Source organism: Daphnia pulex, chromosome 9, assembly GCF_021134715.1.
Source record: "Daphnia pulex isolate KAP4 chromosome 9, ASM2113471v1".
Classification (NCBI taxonomy): Eukaryota; Metazoa; Arthropoda; class Branchiopoda; order Diplostraca; family Daphniidae; genus Daphnia; species Daphnia pulex.
This window is the reverse complement of record NC_060025.1, coordinates 5,460,968-5,486,967: the sequence shown is the minus strand read 5'-3', so window position 1 is coordinate 5,486,967 and position 26,000 is coordinate 5,460,968. Positions and strand designations below refer to the sequence as shown.

Below are 26,000 nucleotides of genomic sequence, written 5' to 3'. Positions count from 1 at the left end.
ATGTCTCCCTCCATCGAGAACTTCCGAGCCGGACTGAAGACCCATCTATTTAAACTTACCTACCCCGACTGATGATTGTAATCCCTGCCTCTGATCAGCGCTTTTGAGCATAACTAATTGGAAAAAGCGCTTTATAAATACAAACTATTATTTTATTATTATTAGGCACCTTGCACCCTTAGGGTGTCCCATTTTTATCGAATTTTTTATTTTTGTTTAGGGGAACGAAATCAGGGTGTGTTATGACCCTAAAAAGAGCTGATATTTTTTCTAACAAAATTAATTTGGAGTTGCCCCGGATCCAAAAACATTCGGGGCTTTGTACACTACAGAATATTTTGGGATAAAAAATTTAAATAAGAAAACTTAAGGGTGCCCCTCATAGGCGTAGACACAGTGGGGGCGGTGGGAGCGACCGCCCCCACCGGGAAATCCTCCAAAAATAGAATTTTTTTAATCAAATTAAAATATAATTACGCTTTTTCGCCTTTAAAACATTTTGTTTTACTATTTGGCTGAAAACTATTAAAGTAGACGTGTTGGCTATAACAAATTGAAACTGGCAACCCTGGGACACCTATTGTTAATTTATTTACTTCTATTTTGTTCTTTCAAATTTCTAGAGTTGATTCTTGCTTGTTATGTTAGCACAATGCACGTGAAAACTGCGTTGTATTTCAGTAAATTTGAGGCTTTATGTTGCTGGCCAGGCCAGTGTTGTAGAATCTAGCGCTAGATGGCGTGCCACCTATAGTGGGCATATCCCCTCGATGCAGAGCCCAATACAATCAGTCTTAGACACACACTTGTCTTTATAACATGGTGTCAGAAGTGTGCTCTCACAACTCGACGCTGTTGAGTCGTAACCGCGTGGTTTGTGAGTATTGAACTGCATCCGTCTTCATCGAACGCATCCTGCGCGTTGTTGAACTGTATCTGTCTTTATCTCGTGCATCTCGTTGTCTTGCACCATTTTCTTGAAATGTCGTCTTCGTTGAGGGCTCCTGAACCTTTTTCTTTCGGCGCCAGTGATTTGGCGGCCCAGTGGGGTATTTGGCGTAGACAGTTTTCGTGGTACTTGGTGGCCACCAATGGCGGCCTTAACGTGGATGAAGAGCAAATGGTGGGCGTGCTCATCACTCTTCTTGGCAGTGAGGGCCTCAAAATTTATGATACTTTTGTATTCACCGATGCTGCCGACGCCAGAAAAATTGAACCAGTTTTAGACAAGTTTACAGCCCATTTTGAGCCCCGGCGTAGTGAAGTGTTCGAACGTTTCAAATTCTTGCGCCGTCATCAACTTCCTGGTGAAACTTTCGACGCGTGGCTAATTGATCTCCGCGGTCTGGTAAAAACATGTGGCTATGGAACTGGTGTTGATTCGGTCTTACGAGACCAAATAGTGCTAGGTGTTGCTGATCCTTTGGTCCGTGAGAAGCTACTGTATGAAAAGGATTTGCAGCTCGCCACTGCGTGTGAAATTGTGCGTGCGTGTGAGTCATCTAAAGCCCAGCTCAGCCAAATCGCCACATCGTCGACAGCAGAAGCCGCTCACGCCATTCAGAGTCGACCTGGTGGCCGGAAGGTTGAAAGACAGCCAGAGTCGTCGTTCAGAGCTCAGCATGAGCAGCAACCGTCCGCTAATCAACACTCAGCCCAACAGTATCCCAAGTGTAAAGATTGCGGCAGGCCTCATCGGAAAAATCAGTGTCGAGTCACCAATTTTACGTGTTTTAATTGTGGTGTGGTCGGCCATATATCCAGTTGCTGTCCGAAACCCCCCAAGTCCCGCAAGATGTCAGCACGTCCAGCACCAAACCCCGCGGCCAATGTTCATGCTGTGGAGGAGGAGACACACTGGATTGGTGATGTCGAAAGTGGCGGTACGGCGATGGCCCTCCCGCGGTCAGTTGAAGAAAGCTACTACGTCTCTCATGCCTTAAAGTCGTCTGGTAGTGAGTCGGAGTGGCGCCAAGACGTGAGAGTAGATGGCGTTAAAGTTAACTTCAAGCTTGATTCGGGCGCCACATGCAACATTCTGCCGTATGAGTCATTTGCTCGGCTGCCCAAAACGCGCCGCTGTCTTCGCCCTGGGCCCATTGTTCGCAGTTATCGTTCACAAGATGGCCTCTTACGAGTGCTAGGATTGCACACGGCCAAAGTAGTTCACAGAGGCGCTTTATTTGTTATCGACTTTGTCGTGGTTGACGAACCTGGCCAGCCACCCCTTCTAGGACTCCCGTCTTGCGACAAGCTGAACTTGATCCGGCGGGTCGATGCTGTTCAGTCACCAGTCGAAGCTCCGCTGCCGCCAATCGTCGTGGAATTTATGGACGTCTTCGAAGGTTTAGGCAAGTTACCTGTCGAACATGACATTCGGCTGCTGTCAGGTGCTAATCGCGTGGATCCTGTTGTGTGTGCCGCCAGTCGACTTCCGTTCCGGCTGGAGGATCGCGTTTTCAAGAAGTTGGACGAAATGGTCAACGACAAAATCCTCACCCCCGTGCAAGAGCCAACTGAGTGGGTCAGCCGCATGATGGTGGTGGGAAAACCGGACGGTGATGTCCGTATCTGTCTGGACCCGTTTGAACTAAACAAGGCTGTCCAACGTCAACATTTTGCCGTCCCCACCATTGAGCAGCTGTTCAGCAAGTTGGGCAAGGCTCGATATTTTTGCAGCCTTGATGCTGCGTCTGGTTTCTATCAGATTCCTTTGTCTGATGCCGCTTCCTATTTGTGCACAATGGCCACTCCGAAAGGCCGGTATCGGTTCCTCCGGCTGCCGTTTGGGTTGAAGTCAGCCCCTGAAATTTATCTTCAGACGATGAACGACTTGTTTGGAGACCTGCCCGGTGTGCTCATCTATTTTGATGATTTCCTTGTAACGGGTGAAACGGAGAAGGAACTTCTCACCAACCTTCGTCAAGTGTTTGTGCGTTGCCGTCTCCATGACTTGAAGCTCCAGTTAAAGAAGTGCAAGTTCTTCCTCCAGGAGCTCCCGTGGCTAGGCCATGTTATTGGCCAAGGAACTTTAAAGCCGGACCCTCTCAAAATTTCAGCGATTGTGGAAATGCCTGATCCAACTTGTCCGGCAGATCTCATCCGTCTCCTGGGCATGGTGACATACCTGGACAAGTTCTGCCAAAATCTCGCGGGTCTGACGCGACCCTTACGTGACTTACTCAAAGCAGATGCAGCGTGGGTGTGGGAAGAGCCCCAGAAGATGGCCCTTAATCAGCTAAAAAGTGCGTTGTCGTCTCTTCCAGTGCTACGACTGTTTGACCACTCGCTGCCCTTGGTCGTGTCAGTTGATGCGTCTCCCGTCGGCATCGGTGCAGTGTTGCTTCAAAATAACCAGCCGATCGCGTACTCGTCAACGTCGTTAACCGTTACTCAAAAACGGTACTTTCAGATCGAAGAGGAGCTGTTGGCGGTCCAGTTTGGACTCATGCGCTTCCGGCAGTACGTATATGGACAAATGGTGGTGGTTGAAACCGATCACAAGCCGTTGGTTGGCCTCCTGGACAAGCCCATTGCTTCTTGCTCCCCGAGAATCCAGCGGATGCGTCTACAACTCCAACGATTCGATTTCAAGCTAGTCTACAAGCCGGGCAAGGAGTTGTTTATCGCCGACACGCTTAGTCGGGCTCCGTCGCCCCGCCTTTTTACCGATGACGTCACTCAAGACTGTGAGGAGCAGGTTCACGCTGTTCTTGACCTGGTTATTCCTCATGATTCAACTCGTGTCAAGTTTGCTGCAGCTACGACAGCAGATCCAACTCTCCGTCTCCTGAAAGAAGTTCTTCATCGTGGATGGCCTGATCACAAAGCCCAGTGTCCGGTGGCCGTAAAGCCGTTTTGGCCAGTACGCCACCACTTGTCTGAAGCTGATGGTCTGCTACTCAATGGCAGCCGGTTGGTGGTTCCGATTTCGCTTCGGCAGGAAGTGTTGGCCGGAATACACGACGGCCATTTTGGAGAGGTGAAGTGCATCTTACGGGCAAAATCGGCCGTTTATTGGCCCGGGTGTGACGAGCAAATTCGCAACATGGTGGCCAGCTGTTCGACCTGCCAAACGCATCGCCATCGAAACCCAGCGCAGCCTCTTCGTCCAGTGCCGTTGCCGGTTCATGCCTTTCAGTGGGTGTCAGCTGACATTTTTCTACATGGTGGCGTTAACTACCTCCTGGTTGTTGATGCATACAGCAAGTGGCCAGCATGCGTTCCGTTGCGCAGTTTATCGTCGTCATCCGTCGTCGCCGAAATGGAACGCATATTTAGTGACTTTGGCGTTCCGGAAATCGTCATGTCAGACAATGGCTCGCAGTTTGATTGCGCCGAATTTCGAGAGTTCTGCGAGGGCCGTGCAATTCGGTCAGTGACATCCAGCCCAACCTACGCCCAATCCAATGGTCTGGTGGAGCGCCACATACAGACAGTGAAAAAGACGCTCCTAAAAATGTTCACGGATGGCCGGTCTCTGTGGGAGGCCTTGGCGGCCATTCGGTCAACTCCTATATTGGCGGAACTGCCGTCTCCGGCAGTATTATTGCAAGGACGCCACCTCCGTGGCAGTTTGCCGTTTTTGCAAGATCGTCTGGTTCCACAGTTTGTCCCTGCCAAGTTCGTTCACGGCCAGCTCCAGCGTCGTCAGGCTACGTCTTGTTTTAATCACAGCGGTCGTCCGGATGTTCGTGGGTCGGCGCTCATGATCGGTCAACGTGTCCGGGCGTTCATCTCTGGATTGTGGTTGCCAGGTGCCGTCGAAGCTGTTTGCAGCGAACCGGATTCATATGTCGTAAGATTGGCGGACGGGCGAGCTTTTCGTCGGACGCGCCGCGACATAAATCTTGACAACTCGCCGTCGGCAGGATTGGCCGTGGGTCAACAGAGTGGTGGTGCTGCTGTAGTCCCGTCAGCTGTTCGCGGTTATCGCCCCGCCCCTACTAATCATCTACTGCCGGCCCTGTCTTGGTCTCCGCCTGGTCCGCCTGCCCGCGCTGTGAATGTTCCAGTTGCCCAGCCGCTTCCGGTAGCCCTGGGTCAACCGTCAACGACACCACAGCCTCCGCCAGTAGTTGTCAACCCGGCGCCCGGCCCGGCATCCCCTGCTAGGCCACGTACGGCGCCCGTCTCAACCGACCAGCGTGCTGCCGTCCGGCGGCCCTCTGTCCAGCCCCCCTGGCTGTGTCAAGTCCGCTGGCCGTCGCGCCTCATCGTCCGGGCTCGACTCGCTCTGGTCGCCCTTACCTCAAACCGTCTTAATTGTCTGTATGTGATTCCGTGTCCGTTGTCCTGGCTGCTTTGCTAGTGACACGTTTGGCCGTTTTGCTCTACGTTCACTCATGGAATTCGTCGTCTAATTCTCAATTTTTCTCTCTTCCTGTGTCTCGTCTCATTGTTCATGTCATGTCGTGTTCTTGTCTCATTGTTCGTTTCATTGTGTTCGTTTTCTGGTTTTCGTCCCATTGTTCATCTCATGTCGTGTGTTCTCATTGTTCATTTCATTGTGTTTGTTCTCTTGTTCGGCGTGTTAGTTCTTGTCGTTTATTTGTGTGTAATCAGTGTGCAAGGGGGAGATGTTGTAGAATCTAGCGCTAGATGGCGTGCCACCTATAGTGGGCATATCCCCTCGATGCAGAGCCCAATACAATCAGTCTTAGACACACACTTGTCTTTATAACAGCCAGCCATAGTGTTTGCGGTTTACTAGTATCACGTCTTACGTGTAAGTGAGTAGCCATAGTGAATTAGTGACCGACCAGGAATTGTAATATTAAAATTAGTTTGTAAGTTTTAATGGTGAAATTGATAAATTCGTTATCCGATAAAAAAAACAGTTCTAATTTTCAATCACTACCAAGCAGCTGTTACCGTATCCTCGACCCGTGTAGTAACAGTGAAAAAGTTGACGTTCACGACGATTTTAATGAACCGTACCATCTGTGTTAACAGACCAAGGTTTTTTTACTCGTAACATTCTTATTTTTATTCTAAACTCTTACCATTCATTGCTAAGAGTTACTTTCAGATAGTCTGAGTGATGTAATACATCCTAATGAATCAATGCGCCATGCGCTTCTTGTTTCAATACAGTTTCACTTTCACCAGTTTGAAAGTTAGTTGGAATTTTTTTATAGCCTACGGGCAAATTTTTGGGGCCCTGAAGGGGGATGGTAAATTTTGGTTTGGCCCCCACCCCACCCGGGATTTAGAGAACTCTACGCCTATGGTGCCCCTGGGGTAAAATATGATTTTATTATAATCGTATACGCTTTTTCACAGATAGAGATTATTATATTTTGCCCAAGTCTTGTTTTCTTCCATTCAAGTTGATTTCTTGACGATGTTTTTCGATAACTTGAAGAAGATATTGTTGTTGCTCTTCATTATATACGTAAAGTATAAAAAGAATAAAAAGACAAAGACAGCAAAATTTGCCCTCTCTGAACAAGTAGTTGCTATGCCTACCACTAGAGAGACCGATCATTCGGGGAAAATTTATGCCCCACTTTGATTTTTATTCTTTTAATACCCCTAAACTTTAACAAAATAACAAATTATAGCACTATAAATGTAGACTAACTTATTCTCCATCTTTTGCTAAAAACTAGAAGGGCGTAAGTCTAGCGGCTATTTTTTATGATTTTTTAAAAACAGGGCCCTTTTTGTGCAGCGCCATAAGAAATGCACGAACTGCCCCAACTTTCGCTCGGCGAAATTGGTATGGTTGGCGCCAGTTCCAGGGGGCAGGGAAATGTAATTAAAGGGGTGGTGCATTTTTTTCATGTTCCCAGTTTTGTTTCGAACCCCCCTCCGAAAATCTTAAGATTTGCAATTATTGCTAATTTAACACTGAGTCCACCAATCAAAGAGGCCAAAATTGGGGGTTTTGGGGGTTTACAATTTTTGGAAAAGAGTGATCAAGGCATCGCAGCCAGTCCCCGTATAAACCTTTTTGAGCGGAATTTTACGGAAACCCCAATGGTGAAATCCCCAATGTTCTAGCTAGCATAGTTTTTAAGTTATTTAATAAAAACTAAGGGATTCCCTCCCCCCCATAAATGAGAAATTGTAGCGTTTTTTCTGATTTTTGACATCGGTTTTCGGGCAAACCAGACCTTTAAAAGAAATCTAATTTTTCAGAATGAAAGATTTTGTCCCCCTCTAGAGACATCTCGCCCCGTTTTTTTACGCTTATTAGCAGAGATATTGGCAATTGGCGGCCAGATCCGCCAGGTAGCGCCCTAACAGGCTGCACCCAGTCTCGGTTTTTCTCAATATTTCATTGGTTTTTTGTGTTTGCTGAGTTGTTTTCGTGCAGTTTCCCACGCATAAGAGTGTCGTGCATCTCCCAGTGTCTTTTTCTCCTTTTTCCTGCTAGTTTTTCCCCATCTTTTTTCCAAGTTTTGAGTGGCCCATTATCTACTGTTTACGTGCAATGTTGCGCCAGTACTCACGGGAGGAGCTGATGTCGTTCAACCGGCCGGCGCCACCGTCCATCCCTCAAAGTCGTTTCATTCGCTTACGCCTCTCCGGCCTGTGCCTGTTTCGACCAACAAAGCGCCCCAAGAAGAGAAGACACCGTACTGATCAGAAGCAATACCAACCATCGCTGACGGCCAAACTCTGTCTTTTGAACGCCCGATCAATTGTCAACAAAATTGAGGCTCTAAACGAACTCGTCTCAGACTCCCGACCCGACATCCTAGCCATTACAGAAACTTGGCTCACACCGACAAACGGTGACCACGAACTTGCAGCATGCTGTCCGTCCGGATTCTCGGCTGTTCACCAACCTCGAGCGTCCAGAAGGGGAGGGGGAGTAGCAGTCATCTTCAAATCAACCATCAGTGTCCGTCGACATTCCCACCCAACGTTCAATTCGTTTGAACTGATCGACTGCTCACTCTCTCTCCGCCCAATCGCGATCCGCCTTCTCGTCGTCTACAGACCACCAGCGTCATCGCATTCTGTGTTTCGCGATGAATTCTCATCCCTCCTCGAACAAATTGCCCTTACTAATGAGAAGCTTCTCATTGTTGGTGATTTCAACCTGAGCATCCGAGACCAGCCTGACGATGCGGCACAACGATTACTCGACAGCATCGAAGCTTTCGGTCTCTCACAGCTCGTCACATCGGCGACCCACGAAGGCGGCTCAATTCTTGACCTTGTTTTCACTAGGTCGTCCGACGACCTCGTACGTGGCACAAGTGTTCTTGGTTTCTTCAGTGACCACCGACCAGTGCTTGTCTCATTGTCCTTCCGGTCACCACGTTTTCCATCTATGCCGATCTCTTTCCGTCGGCTCCGCGACATCGATCCTGAAGCTTTCGTCCACGACATCGAACGTTTGAACCTCATCACCGATCCGTCCGACGCCCTTGACTGCCTCGTCGCCCAATACAACGATGGTCTTCGTTCCCTCATCGACAAACACGCACCAGTCGTCACGAAAAACGTCGTTCTCCGCCCATCCGCCCCATGGATCACGGAAGCAACACGGCAGACAAAACGAGCGAAGCGTCGCGCAGAGAGGACCTGGCTGAAACGCAGACTCACCGTCCATCTTTAACTTTACCGCGACAAGCGACGTCAGCACAACTACCTGCTTGCCTCCGAGCGCACGTCGTACGTCTCATCAAAGGTGGCGGACTGTCGGGGTGACAGCAAGAAGCTTTTTTCTCTCGTCAACTCTCTGATGGGCACTCAGACCACCCGAGCCGTACCAAATAGAGATTCCGACGCCGTCGCCGCTGCCGAGCTAGCAAATTTCTTCGAAGCCAAGGTGTCTCAAATCCGTTTTGGCCTCGACACCGCAGCAGACGACGCCGGTCTTCCACCCATCCGGCCCCACGTACCTTCTCCAGTCGCTGATCCATCTACCCGCCTAGCCGATTTTCGCCAGCTCACCTCCGACGATGTCCGCGAACTAATTTCCTCTTCACCAAATAAGTCCTGTTGCCTCGATCCAATTCCCACCGTGCTACTGAAGCGTTTTTTAGATTTTCTCGTCACTCCGATAACAGCCATTCTCAATTTATCTCTCTCCTCTGGTACTTTTCCCAGTGCACTGAAACACGCTTCCATCTCTCCCCTACTTAAAAAACCTAACCTTGATACCGACGACCCCAACAGCTACAGACCAGTTTCTAACCTCCCTTTTCTCTCAAAACTTATCGAGAGGGCCATCTTTTTTCAGCTTAGTGACCATCTCGCCCGCCACGACTTACTGCCAGACCGACAATCCGCTTACCGGCAGAACTATTCCACGGAAACAGCTCTTCTAAGCCTACGAGACGACTTGCTACGGGCCGCCGACGATGGAATCGGAACCGCAATAGTCCTCCTCGACTTGTCGGCCGCGTTCGACACTATCGACCATGACGTCCTCCTCGATCGCCTGAACCGACACTGCGGCCTCACCGGCCCAGCACTTAGCTGGTTCACGTCCTACCTCCGTGGCCGAACTCAAGTTGTCAGGATCGGCAACGTCTCGTCACAGACGATCAACATTCGTTTCGGAGTTCCCCAAGGCTCAGTTCTCGGCGGGACTCTGTTCACCATCTATATCTGCCAGCTTCCTTCAGTGACAGCTACGGATGGCGTCACCATCGACGGTTTTTCTGACGACACTCAAGCCCGAATTAGACTACCTCTTGCTAAAAATCCCTCTCCTTCATCCCAGCCCACCACCTTTATCTCTTTTCTCTCCAAATGGTGCCTCAACTGCGAGCGTTTCTACCTTGAAAATCGTGTCAAACTCAACATCGACAAGACCGTCTATTTCCTCGCCGCGCCTAAAAACAAACTTCACCTCCTCCCCGACACCCCGTTAACAGTTGGCTCTTTGGAAATTTCCCCGGTAACCAAGTGTCGCAACCTCGGAGTCCTATTCGACGCTGGGCTCACAATGGAGCGCCAAGTAAAAAGTGCAGCGAAATCAGCCTTCTACCACCTCAGGCTCATCGCCCGCATTCGTCGCTTCCTTGACCAGCCAGCCACAAAAGCTCTCGTTCACGCATTCGTGATGTCGCGCCTCGACTACTGCAACTCCCTGTACGCCGGCTTACCTGACAAAACCATCATTTACCTACAGAGGGTCCAAAATGCTGCCGCCCGGCTCATCCTGTGCAGACGCAAGCGTGACGGTGCCACTCCACTCCTAAAGGAACTAAAATGGCTACCCGTCAAGTTTCGCATCAATTTCAAAGCCACAACTCTCGCCTTCCGCTGTCGTCTCTCTCCCCCACTCGCACCCGTCTATCTCTCTTCTCTTCTTTCCACTTACACCCCAGCACGATCCTTAAGGTCCTCTAGCACTACCTCCCTCCTGGTCCCCCGCGCCCGTCTTTCAACATACGGCGAAAGATCCTTCTCTTTTCTTGGTCCTACACTTCTCAATTCTCTCCCACCCACCATCACTAGCTCGACAACACTCTTCTCTTTCAAATCGAAACTTAAGACCCACCTCCTCAGTATCGCTTTTCCCAATGAAATTTGTTGTTCCAAAAACCGACGATTGTACTTCAGCGTCATTTGTAGCATGCTTGCATGATAAGTGCGCTATATAAATAAAAAAAATAAATAAATTTTTTACATACAATTGAAAATCATGAAAATTTTTCGTCATTTTCTGAAGATTTTCGCCATTGACAGACGTCATTTCGCCACGCCATCTAGAGGCCAAATTTTAAAAAAAGCAAAGGAGATCTATTCTTTTGGCCATTAATTTGTTTTCGAACTCCAACCATCGATAGCAGAGTGATAGAGAGTATGGTGAAGCGACGCTGTAGGAATTCTCCATAAGGCTTCGTCAGATGTTTTCCAGCATTTTCTCAAAGTTCGAGATCACGTGATTTGCAGACGCCACATGGCTCTCCCTAATATGCAGGGCTGAAACCACGCGTAGCCTCACTGAACTGCTGTTTTGCTCCGAATAAAGGGTTATGATAAGCAATTTTTAAATTTTTGTAAGTGAATGACAACCCAGTAGGTAGAGCGGTTGAGTCTCAAGGTAGATGTCTTGGATTCAAAACTCTGCATGAAACAATCCTATTTTAACATTTTTCCTTGTTTTTTCTATATTTTTAAAGCGAAATAGATGAAATGCCTAGATTCTGTAAGAAATGCGAGTTTTTTACATTTTTTAAACAAAATCTGAATTTGTTTTCTTTGGCAAGGACTTTGAAAAAAACGTGTTCAAATACAGTACCTACCGAAAGTCTTTGGAAGCCCGAGAGGACCTTATGCAAAAACGATGTATTTGCAGTCCTCTAAGTACTACAGTTTTTGATCAAATTCTTTCAAATTTGGTATGTACATAGGTAATGGTAGTGAAAACACCTCTGATTTTTTTCAGATTTTTGTTTTAATTTTCCGAAGTACTTTTAGCCGGTTCTAAAAGTCTTGGAATGCCGAGAGGACCTTATGCAAATTAGGCCACTTTGGCCTTTTTTTGCAGTTGAACGGCTAGGGCTAGGGAAACGCGACTTTTTTACAAAAATAAACCTGCGTTAGCTTTATATCAGGTCTGATTTTCAATTTTTTTTATTGATATTATCTAAGGTGAATTTGAAGTTGAAAAACGAAAAAGTAGAATTCCCCTTTTTTCCGCACCCACCCTTTGTTTTTTCGTTGGCGCGAGAGAGGGTCCTCTCGGGCTTCCAAAGACTTTCGGTAGGTACTGTATGTTTCTGGAAAAATCCGCAAGGCGTCACTAGCGCATATAAGGGAGACTACTCGGACGAAGCCTTCCCGATCCCTCCAGCCCCAAAAAAAAAGGACTATTAACATCCTTTTCGGGCCAAACTGCTTTATAACTAAGATAGGTCTATAGACACTCAAGTAACTTACACTCAACACGCACCGCCCCATCCGTACATGGACGCTCGCAAATTCAAATCAAAAGAATTGGTTGCTTATCTCAAATTACTCGATGCAAACGACACGCTAAACAACGAGTATTTCTAGTGGAAAGATTATTATGATGTGGAATACAGCGTGGAGGACATGTCACGTCATGGATTTTGTAATTGGTGTCGAAGACTGCAGCAGCAACAAGATGGGAATTTTCAGTCCTATAAGGAACTGGAGTCGGAATGGGGCGATGGCAACAAGTGTCAACCCTTTGATCCAAGTTGGATATAATTAATAATCTCAAACAAGAACAAAAAATTCCTGAATAGCAGACAAAGAGTATAAATGATGATAATAAAACGACTTAATAACAAAATATTGATTGTGTTCTTTCACTGTACTTTTTCTTTTCTTAAATGACCTTTCTATGTATGTGTATGCCCATATGAAAATAAATCATATTTCTACAAAGGAAAAAAAACAAGATTTCCTTCTTTGCATGAATAGCTTGACAGATCAAATTGACGCAAGGCACAAATTAAAAAAAGAAAGAAAAAAGAGCGCAACCTGTCCTGCATGACAGTTGACTTGATTCACATCAAAGGAACTTTGCGCGGATTTTTCACTCTTCGAAATTGAATTGCATATTCAACGCACGACCCTCCATGTCTCTCTATGGTTAGTTATCCTATCTCGCTTCAATCTTGTTATCTTTCGTAACTGGATCTTGAACACACCGTTGGATTCCTGGTTGCAATAAGTTGCTGCGAAAAATGTTCAGGCTACTCAGTCGGTCACAGACTGCATAACGTTCACACCGTCTTTCACGCCATGCAAATCGAACTGCACTTGACAGGTTTCGCAATCGTTTTAAATATAGCCACCTCGGTTCCCAACGGACTCGTCCGTAGACTAGGAGCTGGCTTTGAGTCCATTGTGGTGTACGCTGTACCAACATCACACGGCGTTAGTGATCAGAGTTATTCTTCTACCAATATTGGCCAGAACTATTACTTTGCCAGTAATAACCCGAGCTATTCTCCTTCCAGTGGTGACTCAAGCCATTCCTCACCCAGCAGTGTCCCGAGTTATTCCTCTCCCAGCAGTATTGGCCAGAACTATTACTCTCCCAGTGATAGCCCAAGTTATTCCTCACCCAGTAGTGATGGCACGAATTATTCCTCTCCCAGTAGCGACCAAGGCTATTCCTCTTCCAGCAGCGATCCGATTGATAGTCCTTACAGTACAGCAACCTTTTGTCGGCACACAAGTCATTCGACTGAACAGCGGAATTATCGGCACAGAGAGCAAACATACCAGCCGGTAGTTCGTGAAACATTCAGAAGTCGAAACAACTACTATTCATCACACGGGAATGAGAAGACGGCGCAGCGAACACCCAATTATTCGGTTCGTGATTCCTTCGAATCATCTCATCGACAGAATATTTATGCACGAGACCATTTCCGAGTTGGCCAGGCATGTACCCCAATTATACAATTCCGTCAAAGTGCCTAGTGAGGAAGTTAAAGAGTCGTAGACTTTTACAGAAAATTGTTTCAAACGATATTGGACACTGTTGCACAAGACGGAATTCTTTCACGAACAACCAAAAGAAATTCTCGGCCCGCTAACTGACCACATTTCTTTTTTTTTTTTTTACTTGTTTTCTTTTATGCTTACTTCCCAAACACAGTACGGGCAAACCGGTTCGTCGTACGAGGCCTTCACGATCCATCAAGTAAGAAAACAGGAAAATTTTGAAATGTTTACCCGCACGATAATTTGGCAAGAGAATCTGTTCTAATGGTTTCAATATGTTTTTGGGCTGGCCATGTGTACAGAAATTTCCTACGTCCCGGACGGTAATAGGCTATCGTTTGCTACCATCCAGTTCAATGCGGCGAGCATAGAAGCTGAAAATTCGGGAAGAAAAGACTATGGCGGACAATTCGGATATTAATCGTTCTGTTATAAATTATGTCGAAATCTAAACTAACCAAAACTCACTAATCACAAAAATTGTAATTTTAAATATCAAAAGTTCTCTGTTGTTCTCCCCCCTTCCCCACCACCAAAACTGGTTGCTGATTATTACAAGAAAGCAGGTAAACTTCATTTCAAAAGAGGTTGTTCTCAATTTCCAAAACAAATGCAAATGTCGTACGATAAATTCTGCTGGTCATTTTCAAATATCTGGATGACATAGGATAGTGAAGGTCACAGCGCAGAGGGAATCAACAAGTTTTTCGTTTAACAAAATAAACCAAATGCTGTTTTGTACGTTAGAACGAACGAAACGATTGATCGTTAAAATTTAAGGTTAATTCAGTCCAGATAGCAGAAGGGTATTGAAACATGATATGTTACACAAATACTGCACACAGCATTCAATTCAATACAGCAGCCGCTTGCAATATTTCGGCTGCCTGTGGCATAGTGAATTCTCTGCCCATTTCCTGTAACAGTAGAAAACGGGCTCGCCGCAGTTCCGCTTCGTCTACTTGTGCTTCTATAATTTCTCCAACTACTCTGACTCCTCCATGTCTTCTTACTCCTCTTCGCACCCTTTGAGCTTCGCGATTCACTTGACGTCTTCTTGGTGCTCGACCCCTTCCATGAACACCACCAGCATGACCAGCGTAATTCTCTTCTTCATTCTTATTAAACGAGAACAGAATTATGAATAATCAGGTACCGAAAAATGATAAGTACTTACCGAAGAGTTGTCTGAATTGATGTGATCCTCGTCGGAACCCAAATGCACAGGCAGCGCAGGTACAAGTGGAATAAGTATTGCAGGAGGTGGTAGTGCAGGTTCGAAAAACGATGAACACATTTCCAAATACTGACCAAGTGGCATTTGCCCATTAGCAAGCTGTCGACCAAAATGCCGGATTCTCTCATCTTTTTGGCGTTGCGTCACACCCTGATCTCGTCGAATTTGACCTCCTGCTCTTGCAATATCAAAATCTTTCAATGTTAAAGATTCAATTTTTTGTAAGTACTCTGAAACAAAGGATAGTATCGGAAATTAAATACAACTGGAGTACACATTTTATATTTTATTAAACGCGTACCTAAGAAAGTCCAAAAGTTCTGGTGATATTTCCCACATCGTGCGTTGAACCAGCGATGGAACGATTCTACCTCGTTGTTTGTTCGACGTGAATGTCCCTGAACGCAAAAACGCTCCGGTGTAACAGTATCCAAGCAATAGGTTTGCATATATTCGAAAATGATATGCATAGCTTGTCGCACCTGAGGCGTTTCTTCTGCAAGTAAGATCAGAGACTGTTGCCTGATATGCTGTAATTGTAGCCAAAGAAATTTAAAATAATTTCCTCATAGAATACATAAAGAAAACATTCAAAATTTACCAAGAATCCAGCATCAACTTGATTCACGGGTAGAAGAGCAAGTGCAATCAACATTTTTATTAGCTTTTGCACATTGGGCCTTTCATCATAGGCTTGTTTTAATCCCTCATCACAAACTTTCCTATAGATCGCCTAAATAATAAAATGTTTTTCTAATTTACCTTTCAAGAATTTTTAAGCGTATGTTAATAAAAGTAATCTAACCTGTCCAAAATGATACCAACATCCCCTAGAATGGCCTGCTGGAAATGTGGTTTCCATCGCATTTAATATCGCATATTTGAAATCTGCTATCATAGATATTATAGTTGCGGGAACTCCACCTGTTAGTGCATTTAAAACTTCAATTATACGTCCCAACACTAAAGTGTATAACGCTTCCGTTTTTTCTGTCATCAGGGCGTAAGCTAATGGAAACATCTAATGGGACAAAAATAGTAAAAATTATTGACACACAGAAATGGCAATTGAATGACAAAATAGCACTTACATATGTGTAAGCTGAAACATGCACGGTGAACATTTGCGAAAACAACAAGGGTAAAGTTTCAAAAGTAGCATCACATGCCACTTCCTGCGATGTACACAATACCGGTAGCATGGAAAGGCTAATAAATATGAGTGCAGTACCAGTAGCAGTAGATACCCTTCCATGGTAGAATTGTGAATTGCCATCTCTTGTTCGACTTACAAGTAACAAATAAGTAAGATACCATTTAATAAAATTGGAATATATAATGCTTGTAAAGCGGTGTAGCAACCAATAATGCCTCCACTTCATCCAGTGTTCTCGGATTTCTAGGCTGCGCTGAACTCCTTGCACGCTGCATGGATCGTTGAATGTTACCATTATATCCGATTACAACGTCAGGGTAACTTTAAATGGTAATAGCATATTGAGCATCACAAATAACTTTTAAAACATTAAAACTTACATTTCTCTAACTTCATCAAAAATTAATCTGAAAGGTACTCTGCTATTGCTAGCACGGATACACATTTCACGTTTCACCGCGTTCAACTTGATTTCATGTTCCTTATTTAAGTGGCCATTGTGCCCATTTGTCATCCAGTAAGTACCGTCTTCTAAAACATAAATCTTTGCTGAGCATCCACGTTTCGTTTCTGAACAACGATAAAATCTAATAACGATACAATTGAAAGAAAAAAAATACATTAAAACATACTAAGAATACCGAATAATGCTATTACCTATCGGCGTTCAAATGCCATGTGTAATTGTGCTCACATGCCAGTACAGACGATCGAAAACGTGAACCAGGCACTGTTCTACACACCAATAATATTCCGTGGTCTAAAGCGGCCATAACTCAACTGTCCTAAGACGATCTCCTTGAAAAACTCACATTAAGTAAACGTAAATTACACTATTGTCAAACGTAATACTTACAAGATACAAGCGTGTACTTTTGTTTCAATTCACAATCCCACATTCCCGTAAAAAACAAGATGGTCACACTTTAGCCCAATGGCTATCGTCTTCGTGGAATCGAGGACGTGGTTGAAACAGCTGTTTTCTGTTTAAATGTGGGACAGCGTTGTCATGACGAGAATATTGGAATTTAAATGAGTGACGGCTATCAGTTATTCAGTTCAGGAGTTTACAAAAATACTTAAGTAATATAACAAGTTAATCATTCAACAAAAAAATAGCAAAATTTGTTGTAAGATTGATCGCTTCGAGTTTCTGTTTATTTTATTGAAATAAAGCACAAATTCTGCAGAGTATGAGTCTTGTGACAAGGAAAGTAATCTTGATTTTAGGAACAGGGTTTAACTTTAACTAGATGGTTGTTTAAAGAGAAAACATGCTTGATTAAAAAGGATAAGATAATTTAGAAAAAAGGAGGGAGAGTGGACGAACGTGGACTTTAAATCACCTGAAGGAGTTGGAGGATCGGTTGGAACGTGACCCACAGATACGATCTCTGTAAACATCTTGGTTAATGGTGGTGTGCAAGGCAGTGGTGGTAATCTTCTTTCCACCGCCAAAAGACAGTGAAGTCTACGCTCCTCTTAAGATGCAGTTCGTGTTGCAGCATGCTCCACAACTTTATGAGCCATGGTCACTTGTGTGATGACGTTTTCATGGTCAACAAAGTCAATGGGAAAAGAAGCACATGATGAATTAAGAATGAATTCGTCTGATTCTTCATCGAAAATCTCCAGGGATTCATTTCGACGTTGACAACCAAGTTGATGTAGTTGGTAGCTGCCGACAGAATTCGATAAAGTTTGAAAACAATGCGCACACCGTTGTCCACCCGATTCCAACTTCAAAGGTTTTATTGAGGTGCACCACAGTAAGCCGCTTTCCTATTTTCCCACATAAGTATAAATAAAAATGAATAGAAGTGAGTTTTAATTATTTTACACCTTTTGAAGTTCTTCAGTGCTTAAATTTCTAGGAGAGGTCAATCTACTTCCATTGCTGACAGCTCTTTGGGCCACAAAGTCCTCTAGGAAAACATCGCCATACGCACTGAAAATGTTGCAAGTTAAATTTGAATATCTTAATAATTTAATTATTTAAATCACTTCAAAATTGCGTTTTTGTGTTGCGTTTCGTTATGATCAAGGTGAAAAGTTACAACTCTCTGAGCAACAAACATGTCACACAAGTCCGCCTTTTCTCCTGTAGTGGCTGTACTTCCGAACCAGCCGAAGTGTGGGAACACAAATACATGTAATGTAAATGTGGATGTGTTTATGCATCCTGAATTAAATTTTAGAGAAGAACTGAGTTGATAATTCCAAGAAAAAAAATTTTTAAAGCCCCATACTTTTCTTAACTGTAGGAACACTTTTCACTTCAATGGTTCTCCCTTCTAATGGTATAAGAAAAGGTTTATCTCTTGCATCATGCAAAATTTCAACTTCGGAATCCTCCGACTCGTACTCCATGCCTTGATATCTTCGTAGACATACAAGTTGATGTTTTTTGAAGCTGTCTATAGAATTTGCTATAGTTTTAAAACAATTTGCACATAGTTGGTTATTCAAGAATTTGTTCCCTTTGAAATTTAAAGGTGTTGTGGAGGTACACCACAACAGCCCACCTCCCTGTAATTTCAGACGATAGAACATTTAATTGGATAGAAATGATAGATTTTAATAATTTCACACCTTCTTAAGTTCATCAGTACTCAAATCAAGAAGAGATAACAGTCTTCTTCCATTGCGGTTAGCTCTTTGGGCCACAAAGTCCTGTAGGGAAATATCAGCATACATACTGCAAAATTTTTCTAGTTAAATTGAGTTATTAACAATTTCGTTATTTAAATTACTTTAAAATGGCTGTTTTGTGTTCCGCTTCACTGTGTTCAACACAGAAGGTGACAACTCTCTGAGCAACAAAAATGTCAGCAATATCGGACTTCTCAACAGGTGTAGCTCTGGTTCCCAGCCAGCCCAGGTGAGGTAACACAAATACATGTAATGTAAATGTGTTTATGCATCCTAAATTTAATTTTAGAGAAGAATTTAGTTGATAATTCTAAGCATAAAAATTTGAAAGCCACATACGTTTCTTAACTATGGGAACGCTTCTGCTTTCAATAGTTCTCAGCTTTCGTTTGATACCATGTAAGGCAGGAAAATTTGTGGCTCTGTTAGCAGATTTTGGATTCAATGCTGAATGACCAGAGGATGAGGTGGTTGTAAAATGTGCAGCAACATTATCAAATTTGGTTGTCATCGGTGAAGGACAAGGAGGTTCCAAGACTGAGACCAAAGATGGTTTACTTTCTTGCGATTCAGTTAAGTTTCCCTTCAACTGACTATCGTCACCTAGAGGTAATGAAAACACAAATTAGATATATGTATGATCACAATTTATTTTAAAAAAACAGCATTACCAGGGCCACGCGCTTTTGCTTTTAACTGTCCGAGAAACGATATTAATTCTTTGGGAACCTTTCCCATCTCAATACAATCCTGTTTGTACCGTTTGTACAACTGAAGGTACATTGTGTATTCATCTACGTCGTTGCAAGACATTTTTGTTTGGAAAAATAAAAATAAATCAGTAATGGCTGATAGGACCACACGAGGCAAGTTCTTGTGGGAAAAGATCTTCTGAAACCACCATGGCAACAGATTTGCCAGAGCAACAAAGGCAACAACCACGACCGATAGAGATGGCCATCCTATCGCTAGATGGCATTCGCCAACCTATCGCTAGATGGCAGCATTAAGTACACCAGGCTCTAAGAGGATATTTTTGAAAATCGAAAATCTCGAATCGAAATTTAAAAAATAAATTTAACATTTAACACTCATAGTGTTATCGAAGACAATAGAACAAACATTTCTTTTTTAACTTTTAAATTAAGGAGACACTAGAACTAGCTTATAGGACACTAGAACTAAACAGTATTTAAAACTATGTTAAAACTTTGACAATTTGGAATTAAAAAATTTAATTTGGATTTTGTAAATTTTATAACGTTAAAATTTAAAATGTCTTCGAAGACGCTAGAACTAGAAGTAGAGACACTAGACCTAGCTAAATTTTAAAATGTAAATTTTTGACGACACTAGAACTGACTTATGTTTATGTTCTATTGTAAAGTTCTAGTGTCTACATGTTAAAAGGACTAGTGTCTATGTGGTTCATTGTCGCTTTCCCTTTGTAAGTTGTTCTAGGTTTAGATGATAAAATGACTACTTCATTCGGATTGGTGCCGAATCGGTAAAAAGACGGTGCCGAATTGTCACTAGATAGTGCCGAAATTTTTTTTTACAAGTCAGTGCCGAATCGTCTGGACACCGTAGACGGCTTGTTAAATTCCTGTTTTCCGCAAAATCACACATAAATGGTCAAGGTTAATTATAACGTGGTGGCCATGGCTGAAAATAAATGAAAAATTAAAATTTTAATTTGGACTTTTTCCGCGTTGCCAGGTCTGAAATATCCAGCTTTTCGCAATCGCAATATTCCTCATGGAGAACTGGCAGCTTGGCTCTGCGCTTTGCCTCTGCCTTAGCCCCTAGCCCTTGCTCGTTTTTCTTGACGACTGAAAGCTCAGTCTTAGTAGATCGGTGTTTGTGTTTGGTTGTAAGTTGTTTGAAAGAAGTCTGATATGTTTGAGGCGGATATTGCTTCTAGGCATTAAAGCCATTTAAAAAGAAAAGAAGATTTCAGCATAAATATAAAAGATTAACTCGTCTCCGTAAATTCAAAAGCTTGAAAAATGACAATAATCGTCTTCCTTGTTGATACATCGGCTTCTATGAATCAACGTGCCTATCTAGGAGGGCGTCCTTCACTGCTGGACGTGGCGAAGGGTGCTGTTGAGACTTTCGTAAAAGTAAATAGTGTGCTTGTTGATTGTATCACTAGTTTTAAAAGTTGATTGGTGTGAAAAGTTTTGGTCTACACCTTTGGGTTAATATTATCTACAGTGTTCATGACTGTGACAAACGGAAAATAGTTCAAATTATTATTAAATCACATTGCATCTAAGTAACAAAACTACATGTTTTATCATTCATCCCAAATCTTTAATCAAATGTCCACAAATGCAATGCACAAGTGTTCATTTATCCATGGTAGTTAGTTGGTATTATTGAAGTGAAATACTTTCAGTAACTTATTCTTAAGCAGGAAGTTTACTAAACTACTTTTTTTTCCTCAAAGATCAGGCAAAGGTCTCCAGAAAGTCGTGGTGATAGGTACATGCTTCTCACTTTTGAAGAACCTCCTTTTAATATTAAGGTAAATACATTTTCAAGTTTATTCTTTAAACAAATTAGTTGATTATTGCTTGACAAAATTTAATGTCGTCTAAATGTAATTTTTTATTAAACCTGTAATCTTGTTGCTTTAACTCAAAGTTTCTTTTGATTTTGATTTGTTTACATTCAAATATCTGCAATTTGGTTCTCAGGCTGGCTGGAAGGAAAATTTGGGAACATTTATGAATGAATTGAAGAATCTTCAAGCAACTGGACTATCAACACTGGGGGTTGCACTAAAAAGTGCATTTGACCTTTTAAATGTCAATCGAATGCAAACAGGCATTGACATGTATGGTCAAGGAAGGCATCCTTTTTTTCTAGAGCCTGCTGTTATAGTAGCAATAACTGATGGTGGAAAGCTAGCCTACAATGGGGGAATCCACGAAGAGGTTTGTAATAGTTTTTTTTTTCTATTTACATCTAATTCTAATATTCAAACTTTAGGCCTCTGTGATTTACACTATTTTTTTATTTCTGCCTTGCACAGTTGAATTTGCCAATGAACAACAACATTCCTGGTGCTGAATTGACACGTGAGCCGTTTCGTTGGGACCAGCGACTGTTTAGCTTAGTGTTAAGACTTACTGGAACTCCTCCTCTTGAAAGAGATCCTATGGGATTGGTGCCTAGTGATGGTTCTCCTATTGATACAATGTGTGAAGTGACAGGAGGACGTTCGTATGCCATAACCTCGCATCGTATGCTAATGCAGTGTGTTGATAGCTTGGTTCAAAAGATTCAAAGTGGCGTAGTTATATATTTCGAAAAAATTGGACCCGATCCTCCACTTTTAGCAGAAGGTTTAATATTTTTATAATTTTCCCATACATTTTGTAATAAGTTTTGTTATACAGGAAAAGGAGATTGTTCAAGTAATGAAGTTTTGCTTGATGACGATAGTAAAGCCGTGTTTGCAGGATCATCCTGGCAGGTTTGTAGAAGAATGATATATGTCCCACGTTCAGCTCAAAAAGGTTTTGCTGTTGGATTTTGGCCTATTCCCGAGGCCTTTTGGCCAGATGTGAATGCTCCCTCACTGGTTTGTAAACATTTTTTTTTTTCCAGTTTTGTATTTAATTATTTTTCATGTTACTCCACGACAGTCTCCTCGAACTGCTCATCCCGTTGTCCAGTTTACATGCACTAATCAAGAACCTATGATAATTGAAAATCTTCCGTTCGACAAGTATGAAGTGGAACCTTGTCCATTAACTCAATACATTCTATCAAGAAAGCAGGCGTCCACGTGTTGGCAGGTGTGACTCTTTGACTTTGTTTTATAGGCTAAAGATGCACTATTCGCACATGTATAACTATGTTCAATATCTTTACTAGCAAAACTTCTCTCTTTTCCAATACTTAGGTATTTGTTCCCAACAGCTACAGGAGTTCTGAGTCTGGACATCCATTTGGATATCTTAAAGCAAGCACAAATCTTCAATCGGTGAATCTTTTTGTGATGCCTTATAACTATCCTGCATTACTCCCACTTTTGGACGAACTTTTCCGAGTGCATCGTTTGAGACCAACAGCTGAATGGCGAGGGCATTTCGCAAACTACCTGCGAACTATGCCACCTTATTATGCCGCAGTAAGATGAAAATTTTAAAAAATTCCATGTACAGTGGGTACCTAAAGTATCCGTACGGCTGAGAGGAGCAGTACGGAAAACGCGTTTTTCAAAACGCTCCCATAAATTGAATTCTCGTTGGAATGCAATAAAATTTTTTTGTAAGGTTAAGATTAGGGTGGGGTTTCATCTGATTTTTTTTGGGAATTCTTCAACAACGCGATATGTGGTTTTTATCGCGTTGCGAAAGTATCCGTACGGCCGAGAGGCCTAGTAGGGAAATGGGCTTACTTTGGAGGCCTCTTATTCGGTAAATAAGTAACATTATAGGGTGGGAAAGTTCTTAAAAAAAAGAGCTGCATTAGCTCTATATGTGATCATAAGATCACATTTTTTAAGTTTCATTTATAGTAATGAAATCAAAAATGAAAACACGAATTATAAGTTTTCCGTTTTCTTCCCCTCGATTCCCCATCACCAGTGTTGCCATATAAAAAGATATTTACCCTTTCTCTTTCTCCCTCTTCCGTCCAAGGGAAGAAAGAGATTTTGGGACATGGCAACACTGGTGATGGGGAATCGAGGGGAAGAAAACGGAAAACTTATAATTCGTGTTTTCATTTTTGATTTCATTACTATAAATGAAACTTAAAAAATGTGATCTTATGATCACATATAGAGCTAATGCAGCTCTTTTTTTTAAGAACTTTCCCACCCTTTAATGTTACTTATTTACCGAATAAGAGGCCTCCAAAGTAAGCCCATTTCCCTACTAGGCCTCTCGTCCGTACGGATACTTTCGCAACGCGATAAAAACCACATATCGCGTTGTTGAAGAATTCCCAAAAAAAATCAGATGAAACCCCACCCTAATCTTAACCTTACAAAAAAATTTTATTGCATTCCAACGAGAATTCAATTTATGGGAGCGTTTTGAAAAACGCGTTTTCCGTACTGCTCCTCTCAGCCGTACGGATACTTTAGGTACCCACTGTATAAATTTATTTCATGTTTTATTTCTTATCTCACAGCCACTGCGACGTGCTTTGACCAGGATGGGTGCCCCTAATTTAGCCTCTACATTGATACCTGAATCATTGGACAATAATCTGAGTTATAGCATAGTTAATTATTTGAAAAGGTTGAAACATCAGGCTAAGGTTGAATTTGACAGAGTTTGTTCCGAAGTTGGAAGAACTCGGCAGGTCGTTGTTGATTCTATTAAGGTCATTCCAAGATCTGCGTTTCGTAAAGACTTTATTACCAATCCCAACCTTATTGGTAAGGTCTAGTATATTTAATTTTTTTTTTTTTTTTTTTATGCATTAATTTTGTTCTTTCTATCGTAGACAAATTTCTGAATTTACGTGAGCAGATGAATGAATTTCCTGGTTTTGCTTTAGCTTTGAAAGAACGAGAAATGCGAGCTCAAAATCTTCGTAATCCTTTTGATATTCCTCGATCCACGCTTCTGGATCAAGTTGCCAGAATGAGGGCGAACTTTTTGCAACCTTCTCTAGCTCACACAAAATTGCAAGACGAAGGTAGTTACAAATTAATTAATTTGTTGTTTCTCACGATGAAATGTTTTTGTTAAAATTTCCTATAGATGATGTACACAGTATGCCTGTTGGTCAGATGGGAAATTATCAGGAATATTTGAAGCGAATAGCCCCTCCTTTGAGAGAGATAGAATCGACACCAGTTAGACAACATATGTTTGGAAACCCCTTCAAAATTGACAAGGTTTGTGTTAAATGAATTATCTTAGCAATTTTCGTAAATTTGATGAATTAGTTGCGATTTGCTCTAGTTACGTACCCCATTGGTTTGTTTATGCTACTCGCAATAATTCTTGTTAAATATGTTTATGCATTTTATATTTAGATGATCTCTTATAGTTTTGTTTCTGTTTTTTATTGTTATTTTGTAGCGGATGATGGTGGATGAAGCTGATATTGACCTAGTTGGTGGCAGTTCTGCACAAAGTGGTGGACGTGGAGCCAAGCGTCCTTCTGAATCTCCTAATCCGATTCCTTTTAGGCCGTCCAAACGGAAAGCTGGTCCATTGCCTCGTGATTTGTATATTCGACGACCGTTCTCACCGTTGTCTTCGGCGTCTCCTTCACCGCCGCCTTCTCCTATTCCAATGTTGCTTGGAGACATGGAAATCAGACCTGATAGTCCTTTGCCTAGTGTTAATTCTCCTGTATTCTCTTCGCCAACGATTGGGCATGTAGACAGCGAAGATGAATCTGATTCACTAGTCATAGCTGATTATAGTATTGATCCACCGGCTGAGACATCTCTTCTAAATGGAACTTCAAAGTGCACGCTTATGGAAGATCCTCCAATTGATAATCCGATAGTTACGCCTTTTCCACTCCAAACTTTAACTGAAAATGGTACAATAGGGAGTCCTGACACTCTTGCTTCTACCATGACCAATCATCTTGTTAATGGTGATATTAAAGGTAATTGCCTCTATCTTGGTGTTTTAAAAGAAATCTTTGAGTTAGTTATTCACTTTTAAAACAAATATTCCTTAGACGTATACGGAAACCACGAGAATAGCAGTTACAGTTTTCTTAATTGCACCGGCGTTGGCGACAAACTGTCTCTTAATGGAAATTTACGACGCTCCGAAATTCAAGAAATACAACAACATAATCTTCAAGTCAAATCTGCTGCATGTCGAGCAATTAAACGACCTGGCAGGAGTGAGTTGTAATCAGTCTTATTCAATCTTGGCAAATATTTGACAAATTTTATATTGCAGATTTTAGTGGCGTTTTCAATGAACTTTCCCGTCTTAAAGGGTCGTTGGACTTACGCAAATCTGTAGTCATGGATGTTATCAGCGAATGTCTCAGATTTAAGCGTCGTATTTTGGCTGATCTTGTTAGGCAATTTCTTAACAGCCTTGGAAGAGACCCAGAAGTTTTATAATGTGTAATTTTTTGTGAAACTATTGCTCTCAAGATGTAGGCTTGAAATTCAAAACAGAATCATTAAGCTGTTAAAACAAAAATGATGTGCCCAGTTTTAGTATTTATTTCATTTATCTTCCATGAACAAGTTGATATTGTGATGTACTTGTAAGCATGTAAGCACACCAATGAGTGATACTGGAGCGTTCCTTCGTGTGATTTAAAAAAAAAAATTTAAGTAAAATTTGGTAATCAGATAATTATTTTTTTGTGAATTTGTAACATTAATTAGTTTAACCTAATCATGTATTAAATTGATTTATCGTTTAAACTGATGCAGTAGGGCAGACAAAGTGCTGTTAAAATTTGGCATCGGGTTCGGGTTACGGATGCTACTTTTGTTGGTACCGTGGATTAAGTAACAATAAAAAGGTCTAGAGGTGCATATTCTCATATGCATCGGAGAATTGTTCCGAAGCTTCCAAAAACTGCGGT

General features: G+C 42.5%; 5 protein-coding genes across 7 annotated transcripts; 3 read left to right on the top strand and 2 right to left on the bottom strand.

Annotated features, from left to right (window-relative positions):
• Positions 1–982: 982 nt before the first annotated feature.
• Positions 983–5,311, top strand: LOC124202958. The gene has a single exon (XM_046599480.1). The coding sequence runs from the start codon at positions 983–985 to the stop codon at positions 5,309–5,311; it is 4,329 nt and encodes a 1,442-aa protein (XP_046455436.1).
• Positions 5,312–12,693: 7,382 nt separating this feature from the next.
• On the top strand, positions 12,694–13,380 carry LOC124202957 (stress protein DDR48-like). Its single transcript, XM_046599479.1, has one exon. It carries the CDS (start codon positions 12,694–12,696, stop codon positions 13,378–13,380), a length of 687 nt encoding a protein of 228 aa, XP_046455435.1.
• Positions 13,381–14,189: 809 nt separating this feature from the next.
• Positions 14,190–16,788, bottom strand: LOC124202767. 2 transcript variants are annotated; one of them, XM_046599184.1, is made up of 10 exons: positions 16,654–16,788; positions 16,455–16,595; positions 16,178–16,384; positions 15,984–16,118; positions 15,733–15,928; positions 15,447–15,662; positions 15,243–15,374; positions 14,943–15,171; positions 14,582–14,871; positions 14,190–14,522 (listed from the first exon to the last, which is right to left on the bottom strand). In XM_046599184.1, exons 2-10 carry the CDS (start codon positions 16,568–16,570, stop codon positions 14,253–14,255), a joined length of 1,791 nt encoding a protein of 596 aa, XP_046455140.1. In that variant the 5' UTR covers positions 16,571–16,595; positions 16,654–16,788; the 3' UTR covers positions 14,190–14,252. The 2 variants fall into 2 exon arrangements, with proteins under 2 accessions (XP_046455140.1, XP_046455138.1); XM_046599182.1 differs by having other exon boundaries at positions 16,455–16,592; positions 16,654–16,773.
• A 149-nt stretch (positions 16,789–16,937) lies between these two features.
• LOC124202768 lies at positions 16,938–19,887 on the bottom strand. The gene is made up of 8 exons (XM_046599185.1): positions 19,121–19,887; positions 18,789–19,052; positions 18,551–18,722; positions 18,390–18,495; positions 18,047–18,326; positions 17,802–17,979; positions 17,640–17,745; positions 16,938–17,579 (listed from the first exon to the last, which is right to left on the bottom strand). Exons 1-8 carry the CDS (start codon positions 19,260–19,262, stop codon positions 17,280–17,282), a joined length of 1,548 nt encoding a protein of 515 aa, XP_046455141.1. The 5' UTR covers positions 19,263–19,887; the 3' UTR covers positions 16,938–17,279.
• Positions 19,888–20,225: 338 nt separating this feature from the next.
• LOC124202765 (integrator complex subunit 6-like) lies at positions 20,226–25,765 on the top strand. Of its 2 annotated transcripts, none has more exons than XM_046599177.1 (13): positions 20,226–20,575; positions 20,905–20,982; positions 21,155–21,394; positions 21,493–21,805; positions 21,860–22,044; positions 22,109–22,261; positions 22,369–22,596; positions 23,607–23,856; positions 23,925–24,119; positions 24,185–24,321; positions 24,509–25,049; positions 25,125–25,295; positions 25,355–25,765. In XM_046599177.1, the coding sequence occupies exons 1-13, from the start codon at positions 20,459–20,461 to the stop codon at positions 25,522–25,524; spliced, it is 2,778 nt and encodes a 925-aa protein (XP_046455133.1). In that variant the 5' UTR covers positions 20,226–20,458; the 3' UTR covers positions 25,525–25,765. The 2 variants fall into 2 exon arrangements, with proteins under 2 accessions (XP_046455133.1, XP_046455134.1); XM_046599178.1 differs by having other exon boundaries at positions 20,267–20,816.
• Positions 25,766–26,000: the final 235 nt, after the last annotated feature.